This window comes from Trachypithecus francoisi, unplaced genomic scaffold (assembly GCF_009764315.1).
Source record: "Trachypithecus francoisi isolate TF-2019V2 unplaced genomic scaffold, Tfra_2.0 Lachesis_group16, whole genome shotgun sequence".
Classification (NCBI taxonomy): Eukaryota; Metazoa; Chordata; class Mammalia; order Primates; family Cercopithecidae; genus Trachypithecus; species Trachypithecus francoisi.
The window spans coordinates 94,345,216-94,372,674 of NW_022681461.1; the positions used below are offsets into that span (position 1 = coordinate 94,345,216).

Consider the following 27,459-nt stretch of genomic DNA (forward strand, 5'->3'; position numbering starts at 1 on the left):
AATCTCTATGGTTCCAAGCTACCCCTTTTGTGGCACTTTGTTATGGCAGCCCTAGGAAACAAATGCAGGCACGTTTTGCTCCATCTGCCACTCTCTCCAGACCACAGCTTCTCCCCAAGCCCACCCCATGAGAGGCTGAGGACAGAAGCAGAACCCTTCATAGGCCACCATGACTGCTGGATGGTCACTTCCAGCACTGACTATCTGGGAGCTCCAGCCTCAGCTCTCAGTTTCCAGGAGCAAGTGGGAGGATGAGGACAAGGAGGAATGAGAGGACTGGCCTCCCAGGAACTGCCCTGAACATCCACCCTGCTGTCCCCGAGCTGTCCCTGAGCCTCCACCCTGCTGTCCCCGGAGCTGCCCCCGAGCCTCCACCCTGCTGTCCCCGGAGCTGTCCCCGAGCCTCCACCCTGCTGTCCCCAAAACTGTCATTGAGCCTCCACCACGCTGTCCCTAGAGCCCAGAAAGCCCAGAGCTGGCCAAACGTCACCCCTCACTCCTCCTCTGGCCCCTCCTCCCAGCCATCAACACTTTGAAAGAGCCATTAAGCCCCTTTTAATCTCTAAAAAGGTGCATCAGGAAGGCACAGAGAGCTCACACCAGGTGGTCATGGTGCCTTACCTGTGTCCAGTGGGCCCAGGCTGGCCCTTTAAGGGGATGATGGCGGAACAGCTGAGAGACCACACCCCCCTTCTCAGAGAGGCCAGGGATAAAGAAAAGGGACAGTGGAGGAACCTGTGGGCAGGATGCTGAGGGTAGAGACTCCTCCCCACAGGCACCCAGCAGAGGGATCCTTCCTCCCTGAAGCTGCCCCTGAGCCTCCATCCAGACAGGACCTCCGACCACTGCTAGGGGCCTGTTCTCAGGAGGTTCAGTCCCAGACAAGGGCTCTGCAGACTTAAGTCCACTTTCCCAAAACGGACGATTCATCTGGCAAGTCAGGGTCCTAGAACATCCAGGACTGAGCCTTGCTGAGGATGGAAGGGAGTAACATGGCCTGGTGGGGGACATGGGGGCCCAGTCCTCCTGTGGCAGATAGGCAAGCGGCTGTGCCCTCCACTCCGTACACCCTGCTGGCAGCACATTCTCTGAGCTCAGGTCCCAGTGCCCTCCTCCTCCTCCTCCAGGACCACAGATTTCCAAGGATGCACTGGGCCACAGGTGAGCAGTGCAGTGGCCTCCTGGACGCAGGGCTCCGAGGCTCCTCGTGGGGTGCCAGCACAGTCCTGGCTCAGCAGCACACCGGCCCTGTGGGCCCCCATCCAAGTCTGGAACAGAGTGCGGGAGGAGGGAAGGGCTCAGGCAGCATGTTCAGAACTCATCCTGGGAGCAGCTGCCTCCTTTCTGGCAAGCCCAGCCTCCCTCCTCCTCCAGGAAGCTCTTCTGAGGTCCACACCCAGAGGCCAAGGAGCGCCTGTGTCTTGGACATTCTGTCTTTCCTCCATGTGCCAGCCCAGCCTCATCATGGGACCCTGAGTCCCTTCAGGCTCCTCACCGCTCCGCCAGCACAGGGCCTGGTGCTCACAGCAGCCTGAACCAAGGTACAGATGGTGACATCTGCCCAGGACAGAGCCAACTCCTGACAGCATGTGCCTCAGCGCCTTTCAGCAGCTACAGAGACTGGGCACTCCCACCTGACATGCGCACACACACACATACACACACATACACACATGAGTCGCTGTCAAGAACGGTGACTTTCAAAGCATTGGGCTACAGCCAGCAGATCTGGATCCTTCTGTAGGGCCACAGGAGGCCCCCGCCTCCAAAAGGAAGCTGTTCCCTTGGTGGGACCAGGAGCCTCCATCCCATGCACCACACACACCACACCCTCCATCACTGCACTGCTCCCTGGAGACCAACCTACAGCGCCAGGTCCCCAGCAGAGGGTCTAAATAACCCCTGGCAGGTGCCCTTGTTCTATAGGGAAGGGCTGGTGCCTGCAACAGGATGACAGTCCAGGGACAATCACAATCTGTGCCCTGCTCAGCCTTGTCCTCGGCTGCCCAGGCTCTTAACAGTCACACCTAACACCTTGGGGAACGGGGGAGACTCTGCCAAGAGCGAGGTGCCCGGTTTATGGTTCAAATTGACTATTTGGACAAAAATCTTGAAAACTAGGCTCCTCACTGAGAGAGAAAAGGATTTTCCTGCATAGTAAGTTGGAGCCGCAGTGTGGAGGGGACATCCTTGCCATACAGGGCCCAGGGATACCCTAGGGCACAGGGAGGGAAGATCCTGGAGAAGAGGGGTCAGCTTGGCCCAGACCCCAGGGAGGGGCCCTCACTGCCTCTCTTGTCCTTTGCCCAAAGTGAGGAGTCTGAGGGGAAAAACTACAGACCACTCACTGGAGCCCTCTCTCTCCCCCTCCTCCTACCCAGGGGGCATGAACCGCCAGCCCAGCAGGGAGGGGAGGGCCTAATGCAACCCCCAAGTTGCTCACTGGTTTCTGGGCAGTGGGAGCCCAACAGGGCCACAGAGGGGGAAGTGCAGAGCCCACTCCTCAGCTGTGGTGCCAGCATGAAATCTGCGGGGACCAGGGGACAAGGCAGAGCAGGAGCCCAGAGGCAGTGAGAGCCCCGAGGGCAGCGCACACACCACAGACCCTTCCCCACGGCCACAGGACAGACACCTTCGCAGGAGGAGGTGAGGCACATGGTGGGTGCAGACAGCTGCAAACCAGAGGGGACAGAGATAAGTCATGAGAAATTTGCATTTTTTCCATCAACAGTGGAACTGGAGATATGAGAACAAAAAGAAATCAGCAATGGAAAATAAAGCTAGTTTTTCCCCATTTGAGACACGCGTATAAACTGAAATTCACTGAATATACAGAAAAGGCTCCAAGCACTGACAAGGCTCCCACACTGGCCGCCAACCTTCATGAAAGCCAACATCTTGGGCAGGCCAGAGCTCTGGGCAACACCTGCCCCCCACGCCCTGCCGTGGTCTCTGCACACACCTGGAAGTTCCCATTGTGCACACTGTAGAGGGGCTAGAAGAACGCCCCTGGAGAGGGCACGTTCTGGTAGAAGGTTCTCTTTACCCTGAGGCCCAGAGAGGCCAGTCAGAGGCCTACGGTGACCCAGGTGGCCTGAAGTCACCACAGAGGCTGAGCTTCCTTCCATCAGCAGGAGGCCCGCCCACCTCGTCTCTGCCACTGCCTCTCCCATCTCATCACATCCCAACCCACTCTCAGGGCAGGACCCAACTGGGCCTCCTTGCCTAACAGCCGCATAGAACTGATTTGTACTGAGGCATGAATCCTTTACAGTGTTGGCTGTGATGGCAGGTTCAGAATGGGGAGTTATCAGCTAGATCCTCAGTCCACAGAGGGAGCCGCACCTCCAGGAACTCTGTCTTTGCCATCAGTACATCTGTGGCTCTCACCTCACTCAGTGTCTCCCCAAGCACCAGACTTGCTGCCAAGGATCCACTGACCGTCCCACAAGGATGTCACCTGGGGCTCCAATCCAACAGGTGCAAACAGACCTCGCCAACCTCCCCGCAAGGATTCCCCCCATTTCCCCACCTCAGGAGTCACCACTCTTACCTTATCCAGCCACACGTCCCCTCTATTTCTCCCCCAAGACCCTGCAATCCCCTCCACTTTGCTCTATCTCCACTTGTTTCACTGGCTCCTGCCAAATCATCTCCCTGTGGGCACCCCACTGGCCCCCATTGGTCCCCAATCAGGTCCCCCATGTTCCCTTGTCCCAGTAATCCATTCCTCAAAACATGAACTCGGTCGTATCACACAGTTTCACACTTTCCTTTCTCCAAGGAGAAGCCAAGCACCCTCCCGCTTAGCCCCACCCAACACCCCTCTCCCCATACCCTCTTCCTCACATCCACAGCCTGATGTGGCCCCTGAGTCCCCTCTTGTAACCTGACATGTGGTGCATGAGGTGTGACAGTTGATTTATGGAGGGCCCTTGTCCATCTTGTTCTCTAAGGCATCTGCCAGGGTGAGAAGAGTCTTGTGCACACCAGATGCCCCAAGTGTCCTTTCATAGACTGTGTGAACAGATGAGCAAACCAAGCTCCTCCAGAGGCAGAAGACTAGGATCCGGGCTCTTGATCTCGGTGACTCTGGGTCTGGTCGGGACCACACTGCCCTTGTCTTCGGCCTCTGCCACAAATCCCCTTCTCTTCTCTCCCTGGCAACTTGACAACTCTCTACTGGCCCAGGGTGGACACTTGAAAAGCCCACCCCATCCGGGACCAGACAGTGGAGAGGGGAGGGGAGGAACCAGACAGGGATGGCCCTTGACGGCCCACCCACCACACACTCACACATTCACATAGTGGCACATCTGTGCACATACACTAACATGTACACTCTTACTTGCTCACACATGTACAGACACACACACATCAGCTACGTACCTGGGTGACAGCTTGAACAGGAGGTAGGTCAGGCCAGTCAGCAGGAAAAAGAGAGACACAGTAACAAAGGTGTTGCCTGGCCACCCCCAAGGTGGGATCAGAGGGCCTGTGGGCAGGAAGGGCCCAGGGCTGTCAACAGCCTCAGTGCCAGGAGGCTCCCCACAAACCTACCTGGCAAAAGTGCACCCTTTAGTGCCCTGGGCCAAAGTGGAAGGTGTGTGATGAGCCTTGGAGGTTTATGTCACCTGCTGAAGGACCCTGTGTAAGCCACACTCCTGGGCCTCACTCTTACATCTGCCACACGGTGGGTCATAAGGTCCCCTGGGCCTTCTCAGCATTGCAGTGCGCAAGGGTCAGCCCAGCCCTCACTAACGACACTGAGGTCATGTCCAGCCTCCAGGCAAGAGCAGCAGCCCTGGCGTGCAGCCCCACCACCCTCACTCCTCACAGGAGTCACTGACTCCGGGTTCCCAGGAAGTCCCAGAATTGTCAGTGTTTGTTTCCTCCCTACAGACCTCAGACCTTCAGAGGAAGTGGGTCAGCTGGGGCCTGGCTGCCTCAGGGAGGGGTTTCCAGGAGGATGAAAGGGTGCAGGGGTGAGGTGATGAGGGGAGAGGACGCCCAGCCTAGACTCTGGAAGTGCAGCAGCCATAGCAGCGCCCACGTTGTCTCTGGGGAGCCTGGAAGCACACAGGCTGGCTCCACTCACTCCACTGGCCTGTGTAACGCTCCTCCTCTGCCACGTCACCCTCCAGTGTGGCCATCCGGACACGCAGCCTGGCCTCAAGGATAAAGCCAGGGTCCAGCTCAAAGGCTTCAAGTATGAGCTAGGTCACCCCGACAATGTGATCCCTGTGCTGGGCTCGCTGCGGGGGTGGGGGCAGTTAGCAGGTGCTGAAGGTGGGGCTGGGTTCCTCAGTCCTCAAGAATACACAAAGGCACACGCTCACACAGCATACACATGAACACACCTGTGTTCACACAGGCACACTCACCACATTCACGTGCACACACACAGAGAGAAGGCACACACACTCACACGCAGATACGGCCGCCTTTGCCCACCAATACACACATGCACACACAGGCAGACATGTGTACAGGCACACTGTCACACTCCTCACACTTGCATGCACACTCACACAAGCGTGTGCACAGAAGCAACTCACCACAATCACATACACACTCGTACACGTAGACATGCCCACGTGCACACAGATACAAACACAAGGCACAGGCACACTCACATGTACACCTACAAACACAAACGTGGGCACACTTATATGTGCACACACATAAACACATGCACACTTACATGCACACACTCAGACACAGGCACACTCACCCTACTCACATACACACACACGAAGCACACATATGTGCGTGTCAGCATGTGTGTTCACACACACACCTGGCTCCAGTTCCTCCCCTGCTCTTCACTCCAAGTTGACCTCTCCTTATTTAGAGTGGGGAGTCTGCCCTGCACTGCTGCTCCCAGGAGATAGGACCCCAGGGGACACCAGTCAAAGTGTTACCTCCCAGGCCTCTTCCTGCCTCTTGACGCCCAGCTCATAGCTGAGAAGAGTGACATTGGCTCCAAGGCAGGACTGATGCTGCAGATCAGGATGCAGTGGCCAGAGTTGACGTGTTCTGTAAGTCAAAGAGTGGGTCCAGCTTCACTGGAACAGAGATAATCCATGTAAGGCTGAAGCCCCATGGGTCTGGTGTGTCAGTCAGCACACCCAAGACTGGGTATCTGAAAGATTCCCAAGGGGCATGGTCAAGGCCCTCTCAGAACAGGCACCTCACTGGCAGACTGGTCCAGAAAAGCCCCAGGTGGGACAGGACAGCAGTGACTTCCTCTGGCCCCTGCAGAGGACCTTCCCCTCCCAGGGGCCAAGCCTGCCCCCAGCCCTGGATCTCACTTGGCAGGGACTGAGAACACTCACTGGGCCACAGAGGTCACAGGCTGCAGGGCCCTTCTCCTAGCCCCAAGCAGCCAGGATGTTCTTGCCAAGGGGCCCTGCTCCAGGCTTGTAGCCGCTGTTCACCGTGTCTCCAGGGCAGGTACTACAGGCCCACCAGGCTGACCTGCTCCCTCCCAGACACGCAGTGGTAGAAAGTGATGATGAAATTGTCGGATGGCAGGAGCACTGCCTCAGGCGGCAGCACTGCAGTGCACTCGCTGCCCTGCAAGATGCACTTGTGTGTGCCGCCAGGAGCCTGGTTGCTGGAAAGGGCATATGTCAGCACCACGGGGCTGCTACACTGCCCTGGCATATCTGCTGCAATCCTGGGGACCCCACCCTCATCCCTGTCCAGGTGGCCATAGCCCTCAACCCTCACCTAGTGAAGAGGAGCCCGGGCCTGGAGCCCTGGCCCAGCTCTGGGACAGACCAGTAGCAGTCGTTCCTGAGTATGTTGTTGGTGAGGCAGGTGAAGTTTCCAGCCCTTGGCCCTGGAGACAGTGACCATTGGGAGTCTACAGCGAGTGCTTCAGAGGAGAGCTGAGTTGGGGGGCTGCGGGGGATCTGACAGCTGACACCCTAGCAGGGCAGTCACTAGTGAATGATCCCAGAATCTGTCCAGGGAAGCACTGGGAGGCCTGGAAGTGGTGGGCTCTGACCCGTGGTACACGGGCAAGTCAGACCCGGAAAGGTGTCAAGAGGGTGAAGGAAGGGAGACCAGAGTTGGTCCAGGGACTGAAGGTAGGGAGGTAAAGGAAGGGAGACTAGAGACGGAGGTCCAAGCTGACCCCTAGAGGACATGCCCCAGCACAGTTTGGTCCAAACTTTTCCCGAGGGGCTCAACGTTGGACAACCCAGTCCCCCAAATATGCTCTAGTTATCCACTCACCTCATGCAGACACTAGTGCCCAACCCTCACCTCGTCCATCCCCTGAGACAGAGACTCCCGAGTGGACACAGGTGCAGACGCAGGTGCAGGCCAGGAGCCAGGTGCCATGTGTTGCCTCAGGGCCTCACTCTCCAAGGTCCTCACCTCGTCCATCCCCTGAGACAGAGACTCCCGAGTGGACACAGGTGCAGACGCAGGTGCAGGCCAGGAGCCAGGTGCCATGTGTTGCCTCAGGGCCTCACTCTCCAAGGTCCAGCCTGCAAGGGGCTGGGCTGAGGGCCCATGCGAGCCATCCCTCTCTGGAGGGGTGCTCCCCATGAATTTCTCCCCAGCAGATTGCTCAGTGGGTCTCCATCTGCACTCACATGGTGTCCTGTGAAAGATGCTGGGCACCACTGCCCAGGCTTTACCAATAAGGAACTGAAGCTCAGAAAGTCCACTTGACCCAGCCAAAGACTCATGGCTGCAGGGTGTCAGATGCACCCTCAAACTTAAGTCCTGGACTCTGACTTAGCTAAGTCTCCACGTCTGCCAAGAAGGCTCCACTCTAGGATGGGCATCCTCTGCCAGCCCATCCCCCATCCCTGGGCCCAGGCCCCATCCTGCAGGGGAGTCGGGATTGGGGGAACCAGTCACTACCAACAGCCACCACAGGTGCATTTTCTACTGTAATTCTCACAGCAGCTCCACGAGGGAGAAGCGCTGTCCCTGTACACAGGCAAGGAGCTGAGTCCCAAGGAGGGAAGGAGAAATCACTTGCCCAGGGTCACACAGACAACCTCTACGTATGTATGTATGTATGTATGTATGTATGTATTTGTTTGTTTGTTTATTTATTTATTTATTTATTTATTTATTTATTTTTGAGATGGAGTCTCCCTCTGTTGCCCAGGCCGGAGTGCAGTGGCGTGATCTCGGCTCACTGCAACCTCCAACTCCTGGGTTTGGGCAATTCTCCTGCCTCAGCCTCCCGAGTACCTGAGATTACAGGTGCCCGCTGCCACATCCAGCTAATTTTTTTGTATTTTTAGTAGAGGCAGTTTCACCGCATTGGCCAGGCTGGTCTCAAACTCCTGACCTCAAGTGATCCTTCTGCCTCGGCCTCCCAAAGTGCTGGGATTACAGGCGTGAGCCACCGTGCCCGGCCTCTATGCATTCTCCCTCCCTTTTGTCTTCGTAAATAAAGACCCATCCCAGGATCTGCCTCAGGAAGGTGGATGAGGGTGGCAGCAGGATATCCATGCAACAGAGGGCACTTACTGAATTCTATCTGTTGCACCCCTGTTTGAAGGTGCCTCCAAAGACAGCACCACCAGAAGGACAAAGCTCCCATGCTGGAGTGTGAGGCCGGAGTCCCAGGATCTCTGGGGGAGCCAGAGGTTGGCTGGAGATGAGGCACTGGGTGTCAGGAAGTTCTTGGGTGTGGGAAGGCATCATCACCTCATTTGCAGCTCCAGATGGTACACCCATAGCCCCTAGGCAGGAAGCAGGGCCAGCCTGGTTACGCAAGGCTGATTAGTGATAAGGAAAAGAAAAAAACTAGACATGCACACAGACTACAACGTGCACACTCTTAAAGAACCCGCACACCCTCAACGGGCAGCAGGCAGTACTCTAACCCCACTCCGCCCCACTCCTGGCAGCCTGTCCAGGTACCCACAGGACAGTCCCCTGTTAAGACTGCTGATCAGGAAGCCTCACCCTTTCCTAGAATAGAGTGTGTAGTCTGGCACCACTGGCCGCAGCACGAAACACCGTGGCAAGTTCTCTGCAGCAGTGTCTGTCCCTTCTTGCAGCAGTTACTGGAAAGGTGGGAATAGGGTAGACAGTCAGCCTGCTCTTGGGATATGAGAGAGCAGGGTTGGAGTGACCACCAGGACCTGGGAAAGCACAGGCACAACAGCCACAGCTGAGAGCTGACCCGGGTCCCAGAATGGACAACCGCTGCCCCAGCAATGGAGAAAAATTCACATCAGTGTAGAATTAGGCCAGGTCAGCCACAAGCTAACCCAGGAGCAGATGGCTTGACAGCAGGGAGTGGGTGGCTCCAAGCTCAGCAGGCCTCGTTTCTAGAGAGGGAGAGGGGATGGTAGGGCAGGACCCACATGTGACACCTGAGAGTTACAAAGGAGGAAGCCAGGACACCCCCTGGGGGAGCACTGGAGTGCTGGGTACAGCAACAAGGTAGTATGGCCATCTGAGGGGAAGGTCTCTGCTTTTCCTCTGCACTGAAAATGCACAACTGTACCTGGTAAGCTGAGCAGGGCAGGGTTACCACCCTCCTACAGATGAAGAAACTGAGGTTCAGAGACCTGGGACCTGCCCAAAATCTGGCTCCTGACACCTCTGTTCTTGGCACATTCCCACCAGCTTCTACACAAGCCTGGGAACTTCCCGAGGGCAGTGCCCCTCAGCACATGCCCCAGCAGAAGGCACCTCAATGCCTTATAAATGGGGTGGAGCTGCAGGCAGAGCTGCCTTCCCCCATCCTCGACCACAGGGCCAGGCACCCACATGCTCCCTGCTCCTGGATATCACCAGGGAGGACTCAGGAAGTTCTTGGGTGTGGGAAGGCAGTTGTGAGCAGGAGGGGAAGCCAGGGTCTGCCACCTGGGACAGAGCTGCCCCCGACATCCCTAGTCCTGCTGGGAGGCCTGGCTGACATCACTGCCTGGCACAGCTTCTCCCGCACTGGGTCTGTGGACATAGCCTTCAGCCCATGGTCACTCTGGTCCCTTCTCAGAGCTGCACCTGTTCCATGGCCTCAGCGTCAAGGCCTGGCCCAGGAGACACTGGGCCTCATGGCCTGCCCCGCCCTGATTCCCTGGGCCACTGTGAAGCTGTGGGCTACTCTGCAGCTGGACCCCTGCCTCAGACCACAGGCTCTGCTACACCCACGGGAGGGTCCTCAGACAAACCCAGCCCTTCCCCTTCCATTAGACAGGCATGGTGGCCCACTCCTGTAGTCCCAGCTACTCCGGAGGCTGAGGTGGGAGAATCACCTGAGCCCGGTAGGTTTAGGTTGTGGTGAGCCGTTATTGCACTACCATAGTCCAACCTGAGTGAGAGTGAAACCCTGTCTCCAAAAGAAAACCCAACAACTGCAGCAAGAATATTCCCAAAGTTGAGAAAACTAATGCAGCAAAAAAGGAAGTGTAATCTAATATGTGTTAAAACGCAATGGGAAAAGCACGTGTGGATCAGGAACAAGCTTAGGTAGACACATGTATGAAGATGGTGAAAACATAAAGTGCTTAAAGTGTATGGTTTTTCACTGCATCATCATTATTGTTATTATTTTTGAGACAGAGTCTCACTCTGTCACCCAGGCTGGAGTCCAGTGGCATGGTTTTGGCTCACTGCAACCTCCACTTCCTGGATTCAAGTGATTCTCCTGCCTCAGCCTCCGAAGTAATGAAGGGGGCCTGCCCCTCCACACCTGTGGGTATTTCTTGCAAGGTGGAGACAAGAGACTGTGAAAAGAAATAAGACACAGAGACAAAGTATACAGGAAGAAAAGTGGGCCCAGGGAACCGGCGCTCAGCAAGTGAGGGTCTGCACCGGTGCTGGTCTCTGAGTTCCTCTGTATTTATTGATCCCTATCTCTACTATCTTGGTGAAGGGGATGTGACAGGAGTATAGGGTAATGGTGAGGAAAGGGTCAGCAGGGAAACATGTGAGCAAAGGAATCTGTGTCATAAGTTTAAGGAAAAGTGCTGTGCTGCATGTGCACGTAGGCCAGATTTATGTTTGACTTTACACAAACATCTCAGAGCAGTAAAAAGTAGCAGAGCAGTATTGCCGCCAGCATGTCTCACCTCCAGCCATGGGCGGTTTTCTCCTATCTCAGCAAATAGAATGTATGGTCGGGTTTTACACTGAGACATTCCATTCCCAGGGTTCAGCCTTCCTCTTATCTCAACGGCAGAGGCCTTCCTCTTTCACTAATCCTCCTCAGCACAGACCCTTTACAGGTGTCGGGCTGGAGGACTGTAAGGTCTTTCCCTTCCCATGAGGCCATATCTCAGGCTGTCTCAGTGGGTGGAGACCTGGACAATACCCAGGTTTTCTTGGGCAGAGGTCCCTGCAGCTTTCCACAGTGCGTTGTGTCCCTGGTGAATCAAGAATGGAGAATGGCAACGACTTTTACCAAGCATACTGCCTGCAAACACATATTTAACGAAGCACAGCCCTAAATTCCCTAAACCTTGAGTCAACACAGCACATGTCCCTGTAAGCACAGGGTTGGGGCTAAGGTTACAGATTAACAGCATCTCAAAGCAGAAGAATTTCTCTTAGACACAGTAACAGTCTGAACTCTCTTCCTTTCCCCCACAGAGTAGCTGGGATTACAAGCATGCACCACCACGCCCAGCTCATTTTTGTATTTTTAATAGAGATGAGATTTCACCATGTTGGCCAGGCTGGTCTCGAACCTCTGACCTCAGGTGATCCAGCCACCTTGGCCTCCCAAAGTGCTAGGATTACAGGCATGAGTCACCATGTCTGGCTTCACTGTATTATTCATCAGCAAGAACTCTGTGGGAAATATCTGAATCCATTATCAGTGGTGAATCTATTGACTTTTTCAGTGATGTCAATGGTAGACTTCATTTGTTCTCCTGCACTTAACCAGCATTCACAGATGCACACTTGCAATTTATTTCAATGACAGGGAACACTAACTTTGAACCCCAATTAAGCAAAATGGCATCCACTCTTCTCAGTAATAGACCCACATTACAAAAATTGAACTCAATTATTATTACGTTTTGAATTTTGCCTATAATTACATTCTGAGGTTAAATTCAAAAACATTAAAGAAAACGTATAAAAATTTTTAAAAATTGCCTATAAAAAACATACGGAAGTTGCCAGCCTGGGCAGCATGACAAAACCCTGTCTCTATAAAGAAAAAAAAAATACAAAAATTAGCTGGGCATGGTGCGCACCTATAGTCCCAAGTCACTACAGAGGCTGAGGTGGAAGGATCACTTGAGCTCAGGAGGTCCCGGCTGCAGTAAGCTGAGATCGTGCCTCTACAATCCAGCCTGGGCAACAGAGTGAGACCCTGTCTCAAAGAAAATTAAAAAGTAAGTAATTATACTATTCAGCCTCTGACCCTTAAGAAAACAGTTTGTAAACCCCTCAAACAGATTATTATCATATCCACTTTATAGATGAGGAAATGAAGGCAAAGGTTCTGCAACTTGACCAGGGTTTCATAGCTAAGGTGCAGTCAGGGTCACTGGCTTCAGAGTACATGATGTGTACCACGGATCCATGCTGCCTTCCAACAACAAAATTGAACAGAAGAACTGTCACCTGAGGAAATAAAACTAACAGCATAAGCAGAAGACATTACAGATAATGCCCACATGATAAAATCACATTTGGGAAACCAAAATAAACTATTCTGAACTAGAGCCAATTAGAGATAACAGGCTCAGGAACTGGTAAACATGTTCAATCAATACGAAAACAATCATATTAAATGTAAAGATTGGCCAGGCGCAGAGGCTCATGCTTATAACCCAGCACTTTGGGAGGTCAAGGTGGGCATATCACCTGAGGTCGGGAGTTTGAGACCAGCCTGACCAACATGGAGAAACCCCATCTCCACTAGAAATACAAAATTAGCCAGGTGTGGTGGCACATGCCTGTAATCCCAGCTACTTGGGAGGCTGAGGCAGGAGAATGGCATAAACCCAGGAGACGGAGCTTGCAGTGAGCCAAGATCTGGCCACTGCACTCCAGCCTAGGCAACAGAGCAAGACTCCATCTCAAAAAAAAAAAAAAAATATTTGGAGGCCGGGCGTGGTGGCTCACACCTGTAATTCCAGCACTTTGGGAGGCTGAGGTGGGAGGATCACTTGAGGCCAAGAGTCCAAGACCAGCCTGGCCAACATGGCAAAACCCAGTCTTTACTAAAAATACAATAATTTGCTGGGCATGGTGGCACATGCCTGTAATCACAGCTACTTGGGAGGCTGAGGCAGGAGAATCGCTTGAACCTGGGAGGCAGAGGTTGCAGTGAGCCAAGATCATGCCACTGCACTCCAGCCTGGGCAACAGAGCAAAACCCTGTCTCAAAAAAAACAAAAAACAAAAAAAAAAGGCCGAGGTGGGCAGATCACGAGGTCAGGAGATCGAGACCATCCTGGCTAACACAGTGAAACCCCATCTCTACTAAAAATGCCAAAAATTAGCCGGGCGTGGCGGCGGGCGCCTATAGTCCCAGCTTCTTGGGAGGCTGAGGCAGGAAAATGGCGTGAACCCAGGAGGTGGAGCTTGCAGTGAGCTGAGATTGGGCCACTGCACTCCAGCCTGGGCCACAGAGCAAGACTCCGTCTCAAAAAAAAAAAAAAAAAGATTTGGAGTGGGGAGTGGTGGCAGTTACTCAGAGACCAAGGCGGTACGATCACTTGAGCCTGGGTGTTTGAGGCCATCCTGGGCAACATAAACAACACCCCATCTCTTTCTGAGAAAGAGAGAGAGATTGATTTAGAAAGCAATTAAGACCAGGGTCTTGACCAAGAATCAATCTATCAGTAACCTACACCCAGCTAGTCTGAGGCATCCTTTCTCTTCTTAGAGTTGAATGATTAACACAGAAAGTATAAAGTGTAAAAACATAGTGCTGGACACAGTGGCTCATGCCTGTAATCCCAGCACTTTGGGAGGCCAAGGCAGGTGGATCATCTGAGGTCAGGTGTTCAAGACCAGCCTGGCTAACATGGGGAAACCCCGTTTCTACAAAAAGGACAAAAAATTAGCTGGGCATGGTGGCCAAGATCATGCCACTGCACTTCAGCCTGGGTGACAGAGCGAGACTCTGTCTCAAAAAAAAAAAAAAAAATTAGAATTTTATACATTTAATGCAACCCTAGTAAGCAATCAGGGAAGGTTCAAAAAATAAATAAGGGAATAAGAATAGGAATAAAGAAATAAATTGAAATACCAGTGATGAGGATTTTCATAGCCTGTTCAAATCTAAGTATGTAGTCAATTTTGGGATCACTGTGATTTAGGGTTTGCTTTCTACCTAACAAGCTATTTAAAACACTGAGAAGGCAATATTAGAACTTCCATTTTAATGAAATATTCAGAATTTTGATTAAAATAAATGCTAAATTAAGTTTACAAGTAGCAGTTAAATATTTAGAGACATTTAATGTACTAAGTTTTGCAAACAGTACAAATATTTAAGAGTGTTGATGGAGGCTAGATGCGGTGGCTCACGCCTGTAATCCCAGCACTTTGGGAGGCTGAGGCAGGTGGATCACGAAGTCAGATCAAGAGCATCTAGGCTAACATGGTGAAACCCTGTCTCTACTAAAAATAAAAAAAAAATTAGCCAGGAGTGGTGGCATGTGCCTGTAGTCCCAGCTACTCAGGAGGCTGAGGCAGGAGAATGGTGTGAACCCGGGAGGCGGAGTTTGCAGTGAGCATAGATTATACCACTGCACTCCAGGCTGGGTAACAGAGTGAGACTCTGTCTCAAAAAATAGAAAACAAATAGTGTTGATTGGGAGGAAGGGAATGTCAACTGCCAATAAATGTAGAAGATGAAAGAACAGGACTTTAAACAGAGCATACTTAGTTATGGGTCTCCATCTCCTCCCCACACAGAAAAACTCCCCGACATTCATGACTTCATCCACTCTGACTAGCAGATAGGCCACATTTCCTGACACCCTGGCTCTTCACCTCAAAAGGTTTATCTTTCCACCACACCAGCAAAGACCCTCAGGATACAGGATTCATACTGCCAGCTAAGCATCTACCCCAAGACACAAGGTAAGCACACACTGAAGCAGCTGGGCCATCCTAGCCCTAATCCCTCCAGCAGCATCCACACTGAGCATTGTTGCACTTGTAGAAGGTGGTCATCAGCTCGTCTGCAGATTGAGTCTAAAACTGCATGAAGTAAGCACGAGGATGTTTGCATATGAGACATGGCTCTGGCAAGGAGAAAAATGAAGTGACTAACATTTAAAAAAATGTTGCTCATGACTGTTAAAAGTAGGTATTACTTAATATCTTTTTTTTTTTTTTTGAGATGGAATCTCCCACTGTCGCCTGGGTTGGAGAGCAGTGGTGAACTGTTGGCTCACTGCAACCTCTGCCTCCCAGGTTCAAACAATTCTCCTAACCCAAACCCTAGACCTAACACTAACTGAATACAAACCTGCACCCTAACCCTAAACCCTATCCCTAACCCTAGCCCTAACCCTACCCGAACCCAAACCCAAACAATAACCCTAAACCCTAACCCTAACCCCTAAAGCTAACCCTAACCCTAACCCCTAACCCTAACCCTTAACCCCTAAAACTAACCCTAACCCTAAACCCTAACCCCTAAAACTAACCCTAACCCCAACCCTAATCCTAACTTCTTAATCAACCGTATTGACTAATTAAGTAAATATGAGTGGGCAAGGCGAGGTGGCTCACACCTCTAATCCCAGCACTTTGGAAAACCAAGGCAGGCAGATCACCTGAGGTCAGGAGTTCTAGACCAGCTGGCCAACATGGTGAAACTCCATCTCTACTAAAAATACAAACATTAGCCGGGCATGGTGGCAGGCACCTGTAATTCCAACTACTCACTAGGCTGAAGCAGGAGAATCACTTGAACCTGGGAGGTGGAGGTTGCAGTAAGCTGAGATCACACCACTGCACTCCAGCCTGGGTGACAGAGCCAGACGCCATCTCAAAAAAAGAAAAAAAAAGTAAACATGAATATTTAAACCTGAAATTTTTTGCAACTGGTATGTGTGTGATATGCACACACATACACACACACGGGGCTGGAAAATACAGTAAGGTAATATTCTGTCCAGTAAACTCTTATGAAATTTCAATGATCAATTGTGCCCTTGGCCTTTCATTCTGCATTGAGATTGTATTTTTCTTTACTGATTATCCCAAATATGGACTCTGCTTTTATGTATCTATTTCCTTGATTTATAAATGAAGGGTGATTCTCACATATGATCTACCAAACTTTTTTTTTTTGTCTAAAAAAATCACGTTAGAACATTTGTGTTGTTAGACATCATAACCACTGTGACTTTAAGGATCTAGGTAGACAGAATCTTAGAGTATTTGATAAGGGGGTGTTGGATGTGCATAGAGTTCCCAAGACCCCCAAGAGCCTGCTGTGTCCCTGTAGGTGGGGGCCGCAAAGCAGGCAGCTGGGCTGGGCTGGACTGGGCAGGAGACAGCAGCAGGTGGGAGCGCTCAGGGACTGGGGGCAGGTCAGTTCTGCGATCCCTGTTCTGAGCCCAATGGGAAACCATCGTTAGAGTTAAATAAGGAGAGTGATGGGATGAGACTTGTTTGTAAAGGAGAGTTTTGTCACAATCACCCTGAGAGCTCTATGGGGTGTGGGTGGGTCTGTGCTCCTCTAGGGGACTGTGCTGAGCAGAGCATGGCCAGAGGTTGCGAGTTCCCACCTAGAGTGCAGCGTCTGTACCTGCCCAGGGGGATACCGCTGTGCAGACCCAGCCTGGGGGCAGCTCTGCTCTTCACCTCTGCGAAGGCTCCAGAAAAGGAAAACTGGACCCAGATGGAAAGAGATATTTTCCACCCAGCCGGGGCAGCTGCAAAGTGAAACGTGGGCCTGCGGACCTGACCCTCAGGCAGGAACGAGGCCTCCTGTGCTGGGGTCACCTGGCGCTTACCTGGGAGGGGTCTCTGTTTTGGGTGAAAAACACTGGGGTGTTTTCTGTGAAGCTGCAGATCTGGCTCAGCAACAACCACTGAAGAATCTGAGAGAAAAGAGAAAGAAAACTCCACGCTACCGTTGCCAGTTTCCTGAAAGTATGGAATTACTGGGAAGCAATCTACTTTTTAAAACAACTGGGTCAATTCCACGTCCGTGAAGCAGATACGGCAACAAATTCCACTGTGGAGGCCAAGCCTGAGGCAGCCCCAGCTCAGCAGCAGCTGTGAGCAGCTGGAGGCTACGTTTGTATTGATTATGTCGGTGTTGATTATTATGAGCCGGGGCTGCAGGGCCGCGTGGGGAGCACGGGGTTTTCTATGAACATTTCTGTATTGAGGCAGTGCATGAGCGTTCCAGGTGTTTGTTACATGAGCACTGCAAGTGACATATTCGTATTTGGGAGTCATATCTGCATTAGGAACGCTCCATTTGTGTTCCAAGGCTGCAGTGTGGACCTCGCACTGTGCTCACCTCGCCTTGGGTGGGGAGAACTTCAGTGCACAGGATTCAGAGGGGCTTTTGGTTTCCAGTTTTCCACACCAACCCTTCTTAGGGGTCTCTGACCCTCAGCAGTCAGGGCTGCAAACAGGAAGGATTTTACTCACCCTGGCCATGAGTTGTCCCAAAGTGAGGAGGTGCCCCTTGGGTCTGTGCTGTGGAGAACGCGGGCTTCACCCTCGCATCGGCCAGGTGTGGACGCCCTGCTGGTGGCCTGCAGGCCCTCTTGCTCAGGATGTGGGGTGGCGGGGGTGGTGGGAGTGGCGGGGGTGGTGGGGGTGGCGGGGGTGGTGGGGGTGGCGGGGGTGGTGGGCGTGGGGGTGGGGTGGGGGATGGTTGGCGCCCCCTGCTGGCAGCCGAGGGCACTGCAGGGCCCAGTTGCTCACGGTGCAGACACCAGCGCCCCCTGTTGGCAGCTGGGGGCACTGCAGGGATCTCCTGCTCAGTGTGATGGCCTTGCGCCCCCTGCTGGAAACCAGGGCACTGCAGGGCCCTCTTGCTCATGGTGTGGTGCCCGTGCACCCCCTGCTGGCGGCCAGGGCACTGCAGGGCCCTCTTGCTCCCAGTGTAGTGGTGGCACGCCCCCTGCTGGCGGCTGGGGACACTGCAGGGTCCTCTTGCTCCCAGTGTTACAGCCGAGCACCCCCTGCTGGCCTCTTCCTACACCACTTAAACTCGAAGCGCAGGTTGTTCAGCGCTATCAATTCTGCAAATTCAAACTGAAATGGAGCTAATACTGGGGAGATCTGATGTCCCAGTTCTTGTCTAACTTGAAATAAAGATTTTCACCACGAGGCAGTACAAAGATGGCAGATAACTTCATTGAAAAGAAATACAAGAGCATATTGCAGAAAAAATAAATACGCCTCAAGGGAGGAGTGGGGCTGATCTGCAAGAAAACAGCCCCAGGATCCTGAGCAGGGAGTTTTATGTTGAACTTCTTCACATTTCTCAAGTCTCCACCTCTTTTGTCTGGCTTTCCTGCTCCTTCCTTAGATCCCTGACTTGCCCCACCTAGGCTTGTGGGACCCCCTCACTGTTGGTTGACACATATGTGCAGTGATCAGTGTGATTCCACTGCTGGGGCTGGGCTCCTTCCTGCCATCCAGGAAGGTCCTACAGTGGTCATGTCTATACCTACTGTGCCTGCGTATCTCTTCCGAATGTCCTTCTCTGCCCTAATCTGTACTTACGGTGCCAGGTTTCTCTTAAGAATGTCCTTACCAGCATGTAGCTAGCAATATCCTGACATTTTAACTGCAGAGTGAATGATTATTGGGGTATCTTAAGAGGAGCTCTGTGCCCCAGACTTACACAGCCTCCCAGAACCTCCTCCACCATCTATCCAACCCCACCCCTAACCCACCACTGTAATCTTAACCAACCCTAACCCTGATCCCCAGGGAAGCTGAATCTGCCTCCTCCTGCCAAGTGCCTCCCTTGATCCTCACCACACTCTCAAAACCTGATCCCACACTTGCACTGAAAACAAACTGCAGGCCAGGCATGGTGGCTCACATCTGTAATCCCAGCACTTTGAGAGGCCAAGGCAGGCGGATCACTTGAGGTCAGGAGTTCAAGACCAGCCTGGCCAACATGGTGAAACCCTGTCATTACTAAAAATACAAAAATTATTTTGTATTGGACATGGTGGTGTGCATCTGTAATCCTAGCTACTCGGGAGGCTGAGGCAGGAGAATTGCTTGAACCCAGGAGGCAGAGGTTGCAGTGAGCTGAGATTGTCTCACTGCACTCTAGCCTGGGCAACAAGAGCCAGACTCTGTCACAAACAACAACAACAACAAACTGCAGTTCTCACTTTCTTCTGACCCCTCCTGGCAGGGCACCCCAGGCCCACACCCTTGCATATACCAATGGCAGCATGGTGGGGTTTTGTTTTTGATTTTTTGCTAAGTTTTTATTTTAATTCAAGGACTTTGCTTCATACAAAATGTCATTGTAGAAACAATAGCAGAATCCAAAGTTTGGCTGATAAATATTACTCAGGCAGCAAACTAGTCAATCACAGAATTTTTTTTAAGTAGGTCCCAGCTGTGTTGCATGGTTGGGACTTTTTTTTAACACTTCTTAAATATAAAGTTTTGCAACAAACCTTTGATTTATATCAAATATAATTAAAAATTAAATGAATACATTGTATCAAAAAGTACGAAGATATACATTATCATGCACATACTTGTATATATGTATATATGTATATATGTTACATGCACACATAACTTGTTCAAACTACAGCCACTGCTTGACTGGTTCCAGATGCAGACAACTGGGTGATGCATTTCAAATTTGGCAACTCACTATGAGATTCAGGGGACATATATGATAGCTGGAGAAGACACAGTGAGAAACAAAACCCAAAGTCAGGAAAACAAGACATAATGTCTCCTTTCCCCGCTCCCTGTAGTTTTCATCAATTCCAATGCCTAGAAGAGTCCAGACAAGCCAGCTAGGCTGTGTGGGTCTAGAAAAGTGGATTCTCGACCCAACACTGCCTGGGGAAATGGCTGTGGTTCTGCATGGAATGGACACATTTGACACCCAAGATAACATGGGCTGGGGGCGGAGAGACAAAACATCAGTCAAAATACACATCCTTCTACTTTGCAACATGAGCACAGTGATCACATGCATAGTCCGAGATTCCTGGTTTATTCTATTGGAATAAAATACTCTGTTATCGTTAAAGTTCCAGAGTGTTGTGCCTTCAGGTAAGGAAATTCTATAAAAAGGTTTGGTCACAATCATGCTGAACCCCGAGACCAGGCAGCGGTCTTGTGTGTTTTATTTCTATTAAATGTGTCTTTTGTTGCATAGCCCTATGGGTTAATGACATCCACGCACTGAACACACCTGCACGGGCACTGTGCCTCCTGTGACACAGACACACACACACGCATCACACACAATTTCTTTGAGGAGAATCATGGGGTAGAAGCCAAGAATCCAACACAGATCATCTGGAATTTCAGAACACGGAGGACACACCACCACCAACTGCTTCTAAGTGCTCCCTTTCTTCACAAAACAAAGGGCCTCCCAGCATCTCGTGCACCTTGGACAGTGTCCTGAGCGTGCTTTCTCTCCTGAGCATGGCCATGGGGGTCAGACCTCACTTGACTGCCTGCTCCGTGTCTGGCGCCAGGACAGTGCTGGGCGTCAGGTGTCCTCCCTCGGTCACTTGCTCTGAGTTTCATTCCAGCTGGGGTTTCCTCCCTCCTGCCCTGATGGCCCGACATCCAAGCCCCCAGCCAATGTCTCCCTCCTTCCTGCCAGCCTTTCCCACTCTTCTGCTGTATGTGGAAGGAAACCTATTTCACACGCCACAGAGTGTGCCCTGAGAATCAGATGCAGAACAGACTGAAAATGCCTCACACAAGCACATGGTCAGCCACCCTGTGGCTTCCCTGGAAACCCCTTCCACTCGTGGGAGGAGGATAGCAAATGGCTGCCTTCTTTCCCACCATGACGTCCAGTACTCTCCACTGGCAAAGGCTTGCTATCTGGCTGCCATTGCGAGTACTTTTCACAACATCCTGCCACGATGGTTCCCGAGGCCTCGCCTCACACCACAGTGCCCAGGAGCCTGAGTGTGAGGGCCTGGCGGTCAGGCACTTGGTCAAGAGCAGCAGAGCCAGGGGCCGTCTGGGATCCACCTGGACTGGAGAGGGCTGCACGGGGAGTCTCCTCACATAAGCCACAAAGACACGTGGCAAAAAGCTGACATCTTTCTTCCACAGGTTTGATTTTTTAAAGTGATGTGAACATTTCCTTCCCCATTTTTCTGGTTTTCTATTTTTTCTACATCAAGTATATAGAAGTGACAAGACTGAGAGGTGTTGCAATTAAAAATCAAAACCACAGTAAGAACACTTTCCAACTCAGTCCCTGTGGGGCTGACGGTGTCCAGGGAGGGACAGAGCGTGTCTGAGTGAGCGTTCACTGACACCGGCGGGCTGCACAAGCCACGACGGTGTCCCCTTCCCATCCCCTCCGTCCCGAGGTCTCGGCGCGCTTTCAGGTGGGCCCTGCTTCTCTGTGCTGCACGGCCGCATGAAGGGTGCTCCCCACAGGACGCAGAGCTCCTCACAACGGCTCCAAGCCACCCTGGATGCTGAGTCCCAGGACACGGGATTTGGACTCCTGGGTCCTTCTCAGCTACACCAGCAGCCTGCGGTTTAGGGTCTGGTGTGTGGTACAAGACCCAGGAAGGCAGGACAGGAAGGGGACAGAGAGAGCCGCATCCTCTAACAGGGCTTTATTCGTGGTCTAGAGTAAAAGAGGGAAGGAGGCGGAGGGAGGGGCCGCAGGAGCCTCACCAAGGTGGGCAAGGCCTCCTCCCAGGGGCTGCTGCCCCGTGTGGATGATAAAACTCATCCACTGGAACACACGCCTGCTGCATGCAGGCGTCTGAGCGGTCACGGTGCAGCTAGCACCAGTGGTCTTGGTCAGGGTGGTGGTAGCTGTGCCGTGCTCGGCCGCCCGAGCTGAGTCCCAGGGTGCAGTGGTAACCATTGGGCACGCGGCGGAGAGGGTGAGACTGGGAGGTCAGGGAGGACACGTAGGAAGTCCTGGAGGAGCGGCCCGAGTTGCTGGCCACAGCCTCCTCGAAAGTGAGCGTGTCCTCAGGCAGGGCGTGGACAGAGGCCTCGCTGTCCAGACGCTGCCCCAGGTAAGGGTCAGAGCCGATTCGAGAACCAGGGGCCAGGGGCTGGCTGAGGGGGTCTCTCTGCAGCAGGGCGTTGTGTTCAGAAAGCCCACGGCTGAGCCGGCCCGGGGAGAAGGCAGGGAGGCTGGTCTGAGCCCCGGCGAAGTGGATGGGTGAGGAGTTGGCCGTCTTGTAGGTGATGCTGGGGCGGGGAGTCAGGGGTGTCTGGGGGAGCTGCCTCCGCCCACCACGGCCGGGGGTGCTAGCACCAGATGTTGACAGCAAGGGGCTCCCGTTCACGGAACCACTGCCCTACACGAAAATGGACCAGAACAAATCAAAGAGAAAAACAAAGGCCGAACCAACAGACAGAGCACATCACACACACGTGCCTGGGGGGATGAGAGGAGAGAGGGAGGCAATGGTGGACGAACTGGGCCGCGGTGGCCAGGGAGGCAACAGGCACCTGTGTGTGTGGGAGAGCGATGGTCAGGGTCAGGCCCAGGAATGGGGTGGGGGAGAGCAAGTGATGGGAAGGGACAGGCTAGGGCCAGGGAAAAGGACAGAACAACAGCCCAACAACCACAGTCGGGAAGGAGAGTCAAGAAGTGACCGAGAGAGAGGTGAGGATTTGGGGGCCCAGGTCTGAAAGCGGATGAGGACACAGAACCACTATTCCAGGGTGACCCAGGCAGGAGCTTGAGGAGAACACAGCTGGGGTAAGGTGCAGACGCAGGCTCCAGGACGGGGCACAGAGGGGGTGCCAGCCCTTGGGGTTGCTGGGAACAACAAAGGGCAGTGGGGAGGCCCTGGGGAGAGGGAGGGGCCTGTGGGACAGTGGTGCTGGGCCAAGGGAAAGGCAGCTGGGCCCTGACCTTCTCACCTATTCCTCTTACCTGTGGGTGGGGACCTGGCTCCTGGCCAGCTGTTGGCGACGTGGGGTGGCTGCTAAGGGAGGGCTTGGGCTTCGGGGGCTCACGGCCCCCAAAGCGGTCACAGGAGTAGAAGCGTTGCTTCTCCGAGGAGGAGGATGAAGGCTGCCTCCGCTCCTGGGACCGGCCCCGCTCCTGCCGGCGCTCTCGTTCCCGCCGGCAGCCTGTAGGCCCCTCTCCCGGGGGCAGCCCCGGCCCGGCAGCACTGCTTGGTGCTGGCCAGGGAAGAGAAGAAGTTAGTGCGGCCAGGCCCAAGGCAGGGACCCCTGACCCCCGGGGCCAACAGGACAGAATTCAGGCGGTGCCAGGGGAGGACTAGGGTGAGGGTTTGGGCCTGGGCCTCAGCCCCACCCTGCTCCGGCTGGTTATGGGGTCATGAGGCCCACAAAGGAAGAGGGTGCCCCATGGGCTGCTTGGACCCCCTGACTCGGGCCACAGCTCCGAGGGGCTCCCTGGGCCCCTCCACACGCACCACCATCTGTATCGGCAGACAGGCTGGGCCCCTTCTCCAGGGACCTCTGCTTCCTGTCCCTGCGGCGGTGGCAGCGGTGGTGGTGGTGGTGCGGTGCCTGGCTAGGGGGTGGGCGGTCCGGGGTGGTGCTGCAGAGATGAGTCCCGCGGGGCCTCTGGGCCAGCGTGGAGATGGAGCGCTTCATGGGGCTGGCATCTGTGACGGGCTGTGAGCAAAGGACAGGGGTGGGCAAAGGACTGACAGTGGGCCTAGGGGAGGCACCAGGGTCAGCGGGGATGCAGGCATGGGAGGGGGTCGTGGAGCAGGCCCACACGTCCCCCATCCTGGTCTCACAGTCAGAAGGACCCAGGCCTGAGATGGGAACTCAGGTGGGCAGGCTGGGGGCAGACAGTGCCTGAGTCCCCACCCCATCCCGTGTGCCCTGCCAGGAAGAGAAGGGCGGCTGGCTTGGTTGGAAGAACCCTGAGTGGGGCCCAGAGATGCCTCTGCTGGCTGCAGTGGGATCACTCTGCCTGGTGCGTCTGGGGTGGACTGGCCCCCAAGCTGCTTCCACAGCCGGAATCAGGATCTGTGGAAGAGACCTGGGAGGGGAGGGGAGGGGAGGGGAGGGGAGGGGAGGGGAGGGGAGGGGAGGGGAGGGGAGGGGAGGGCCCACCCCTCCAGGTAAACTCACCCACAGCCGCCAGTGCATCACATGTGTAAAGGAGGAGGCCCCAGCATAGGCTGTAGGGAGGCTCAGCCTGCACCCACCCACCAGGTAGCACCCAGGAGGGCACAGTCGGATGGGAAAAGAGACAAGAGAGGAAGGACAGGTGGGAAGAGGAGAAAACCGCAAGAGAGAGGAGAGGCAGTGGAGAAGGAAAAGGGTTTGCTGGCCACAGCAGTGGGATGGGAAAGGAGCCACAGACAAGGTTCAGATCCACAGCTCCACAGCCCAGGTCGGCCGAGGGACAGGGGTGGCACGGGGGCTCTGGTCACTTTTGGCCAACTGAAGCAGGCTCAGGTTGCAGGTGAGGCCCTGCAGCAACTACAAGCCTCGGAGGTCTGGGCACAGTGTTCCCAGACTGGCCTCAGAGGGGCAACCCTCCCAGTGTCCTCGTGGAAGGAGCCTACGCCAGGAAACACATGGGGCTGCAGCCATCCCCAGGCCAGAGCTTCCTCTTCCTTAATCCAACGTGCATGTCCCAGAGAGAGGCGAGCCCAGCAAGGAGCTGGAGAGTGGAAGTGGTCCAGGGACTGCCTGCCCATGAGCAGGGAGGGTCCTCCACAGAGCCACAGGTGGGAGAGGGGACTAAGGTGTCAGTGAGATTTTCTGGATGAGGCTGGGGGTTATCTGGGGGAGTAGAAACTCGGAGAGGAGGAGCAGAACATGGCAGGGCCAGAGTGGGGGCCCCTATGCCCCATGGCCCCTGATGGGAGGCTGAGAATAGGCACAGCTGTCCCAGCAGCATCTAACGGACCTGACTCATCCTCTTGAGAAGCCTCGGGGGCTGAAGGCGTCCAGGCTGCACCTCTGCTGGCGCCCAGTCAGGGCTGCCCGAGGTGCCTGCTCCCGCCTCAGCAAAGAGCTCCACACACGGACCCCAGCCCTCTCCACCCCAGGTCTCCTCACCTGCAGGAAGCCCAGAGCCACACTCCCACTTCCCCACACCTCATTTGCCTGGCCCAGGGCCTGGACCCTCCCAGACCACCTACCTGAGTCTCAGCCGCAAGGCGGGGCATGGAGGCCGCTCGACCCTGGCTCTCCAGCCCAGGCTGGGGCTCCCCATCAGGGCCCCTCCGGGTCATGCTCTGCATCTGAACGTCCACAGCCTGTGGATACAGCACTCACCCAGTCCCACTACACAAGGCACCACGGACTCATCTGACCCCACCCAGACTCACCCCATGAGGCAGCGCTGTCTCACCCAAATCCATCTCAGTCTCACCTAACCCCCACTGCTGTTCAAACGTCCCCCATCCTAGTCTCACACACCCCCCATTCCCTGTTCACATATCCCCCACCCCAGTCTCACACATCGTCCACCCTGGTCTCACACGTTCCCCACCCCAGTCTCAAAATCCCCCATCCATTTTCACACATCCCCCATCCCAGTCTCAAACATCCCCCATCCCTGTTCACACATCCCCCGACCCAGTCTCACTAGCCCCCCGGAGTGCTCACCAGTGCTCCTGACTGCCCCACAGGGATCTCTGTGGAGTGGCCACGCTCCAGGGGCGGCCTGGCCTCGTGGGGCCCATCCTGGGTCCTTTGAGTGCCCCAGGAGACAGACTCCTTGATGCCACTCTCTTGGTTTTGTCTATGGCAGACAAGACAGAGAGATTCTTGTAGGGTCAGAGGCTGCAAATGCCTCACCAATAGCCTGGTGCTTCAACCTGCCAGATGCCTCCACCACACGCAGCAGAGGTCAGGGGGCTTGGCCACCCTGTTCTGGGCTGAACTTAGCCCTCCCCTGAACCCAAGAGTACCAACGTGGCCTGTGCACGCTAGACCCAAGCAAAGCCTCATCAAAGGACACGGATCCAAAACAGGGTCAGAGCAGGAAGGAATTCAGAGTGGCAGAGAGGATGCAGAGCACCAGCTTACAGCCCCACAGTGCTCAAATCTGAGGGGGGGCCTGGGCCTGTCACCCCCTCCTCTGGACAAGGAGCTGATCTGTGAAGTGGGAGCAGGGGTTGTCCTTGCCACACAGGACTAACCTGGGAAGGAGTGGGGCCACATGTGTAGAGCCTGCGTTAGGACAGTAGCTGAAGAAGTCCTGCCTGTGCCAGCAGACAGCGAGAGAAGCTGTCATGGAGAGGACAGGCTGGGACAGGTGAGGGCAAAGCTGTCATGGAGGGGACGGGCTGGGATGGGGGGTAGGGGGCCTCGCCCAGGACTCTTTGGGCTTCGTCCTCCAGGGGCTTCCTCCCTCAGGAGTCCCTTGCTGGTGGCTCCTCATTACTTCTCTGACCCCCCAGCCCAAGCCACGACGAGCCTTTCCATCCCTCGGCTCTCTGCTGGGGTGCAGCCTTCTGGCAGAAGCCACCCCACACATGCTGCCCATACACCTGCCCCAAAAGCCCCACCCGGAGATGCTCCCACACTGGTATTTCTCATCACTTGTCTCCCAGCTGGCATGGAATGTGTTTGGGTGAGTGCTCATTCTCACATTCAGTGAAGCACTGACTACATTCTTAGTCATGCAGGTTGAGTGGCACTGATAACTCTGAGCTCAGACTGGAGCCTGATGGTCTAAATACACCACACACACTGCTGCACGGACTAGGCACTGCAGCCCCTGCTGGCACTGGGCACAGAGCAGCCGCAGTGGCTGGCTGGTGCTGAGAGGAGGGGTGGTCAGGAGAACCGGAGCTGGCTCCTAATACACTGCTAATCCTGAAAAAACACCAAGTCCAAGGCCAGGGGTGTGCTCAACCCGCTCACTAAATAGCTCAATAAATACCCTCGCCAGACCCAGTCTGAGTGGGTGTTCTCTAACTTGGAGTTGTAATTGATTTAGGTAGAAACTATCATCACAGAAATAACAGAAGCTCAAATTTCCTGCTGAAAACCTGGCTTAGATAAACCCCAGACACCTCACTATCTCCTCCCACCTACACATACAGTCAGAATCTGGACTAAATGCAAGGAAGGTTTCCACCAGCATGCTGAAAGCAGAGTGTGGGAATGGAGGGCTGCCAGGGGCTCGGGAGTCAGCCCTCAGGATCTGGGTCCTGAGATTTGGGAGCACACTTTTCTGGGCCACAGTGGGAAAAAGTGATGGTTCTTTTAAGTCACCTGCTTCTGAGTGATTTGTCACCAAGAAATATTGTGGCAAGAGTTAAGTAATACAAAAGAACCTTACCAATTTGTTTATAAAATATAACAGCTTCAGAAATCAGTACCAAAGTGGAGATCTAAGATGAAAAG

General features: G+C 54.0%; 1 protein-coding gene and 1 pseudogene across 14 annotated transcripts in view; both read right to left on the reverse strand.

Annotated features, from left to right (window-relative positions):
• Positions 1-219: 219 nt before the first annotated feature.
• Positions 220-7,563, reverse strand: LOC117099283 (annotated as a pseudogene).
• Positions 7,564-19,362: 11,799 nt separating this feature from the next.
• Positions 19,363-27,459, reverse strand: part of CACNA1B (calcium voltage-gated channel subunit alpha1 B) — a 252,505-nt gene continuing 244,408 nt past the window's right edge. For 11 of the 14 annotated variants that reach the window (XM_033238337.1, XM_033238335.1, XM_033238327.1 and 8 more), the window contains 5 exons: positions 25,711-25,846; positions 25,242-25,358; positions 23,547-23,751; positions 23,039-23,289; positions 21,924-22,454 (listed from right to left, as the gene is read on the reverse strand). In XM_033238337.1, the coding sequence (XP_033094228.1) occupies positions 21,924-22,454; positions 23,039-23,289; positions 23,547-23,751; positions 25,242-25,358; positions 25,711-25,846 (1,240 nt within the window). Of the gene's footprint in view, positions 22,455-23,038; positions 23,290-23,546; positions 23,752-25,241; positions 25,359-25,710; positions 25,847-27,459 lie in introns of all 14 variants that reach the window. The other 3 variants (XM_033238339.1, XM_033238326.1, XM_033238342.1) reach the window with 2 other exon arrangements.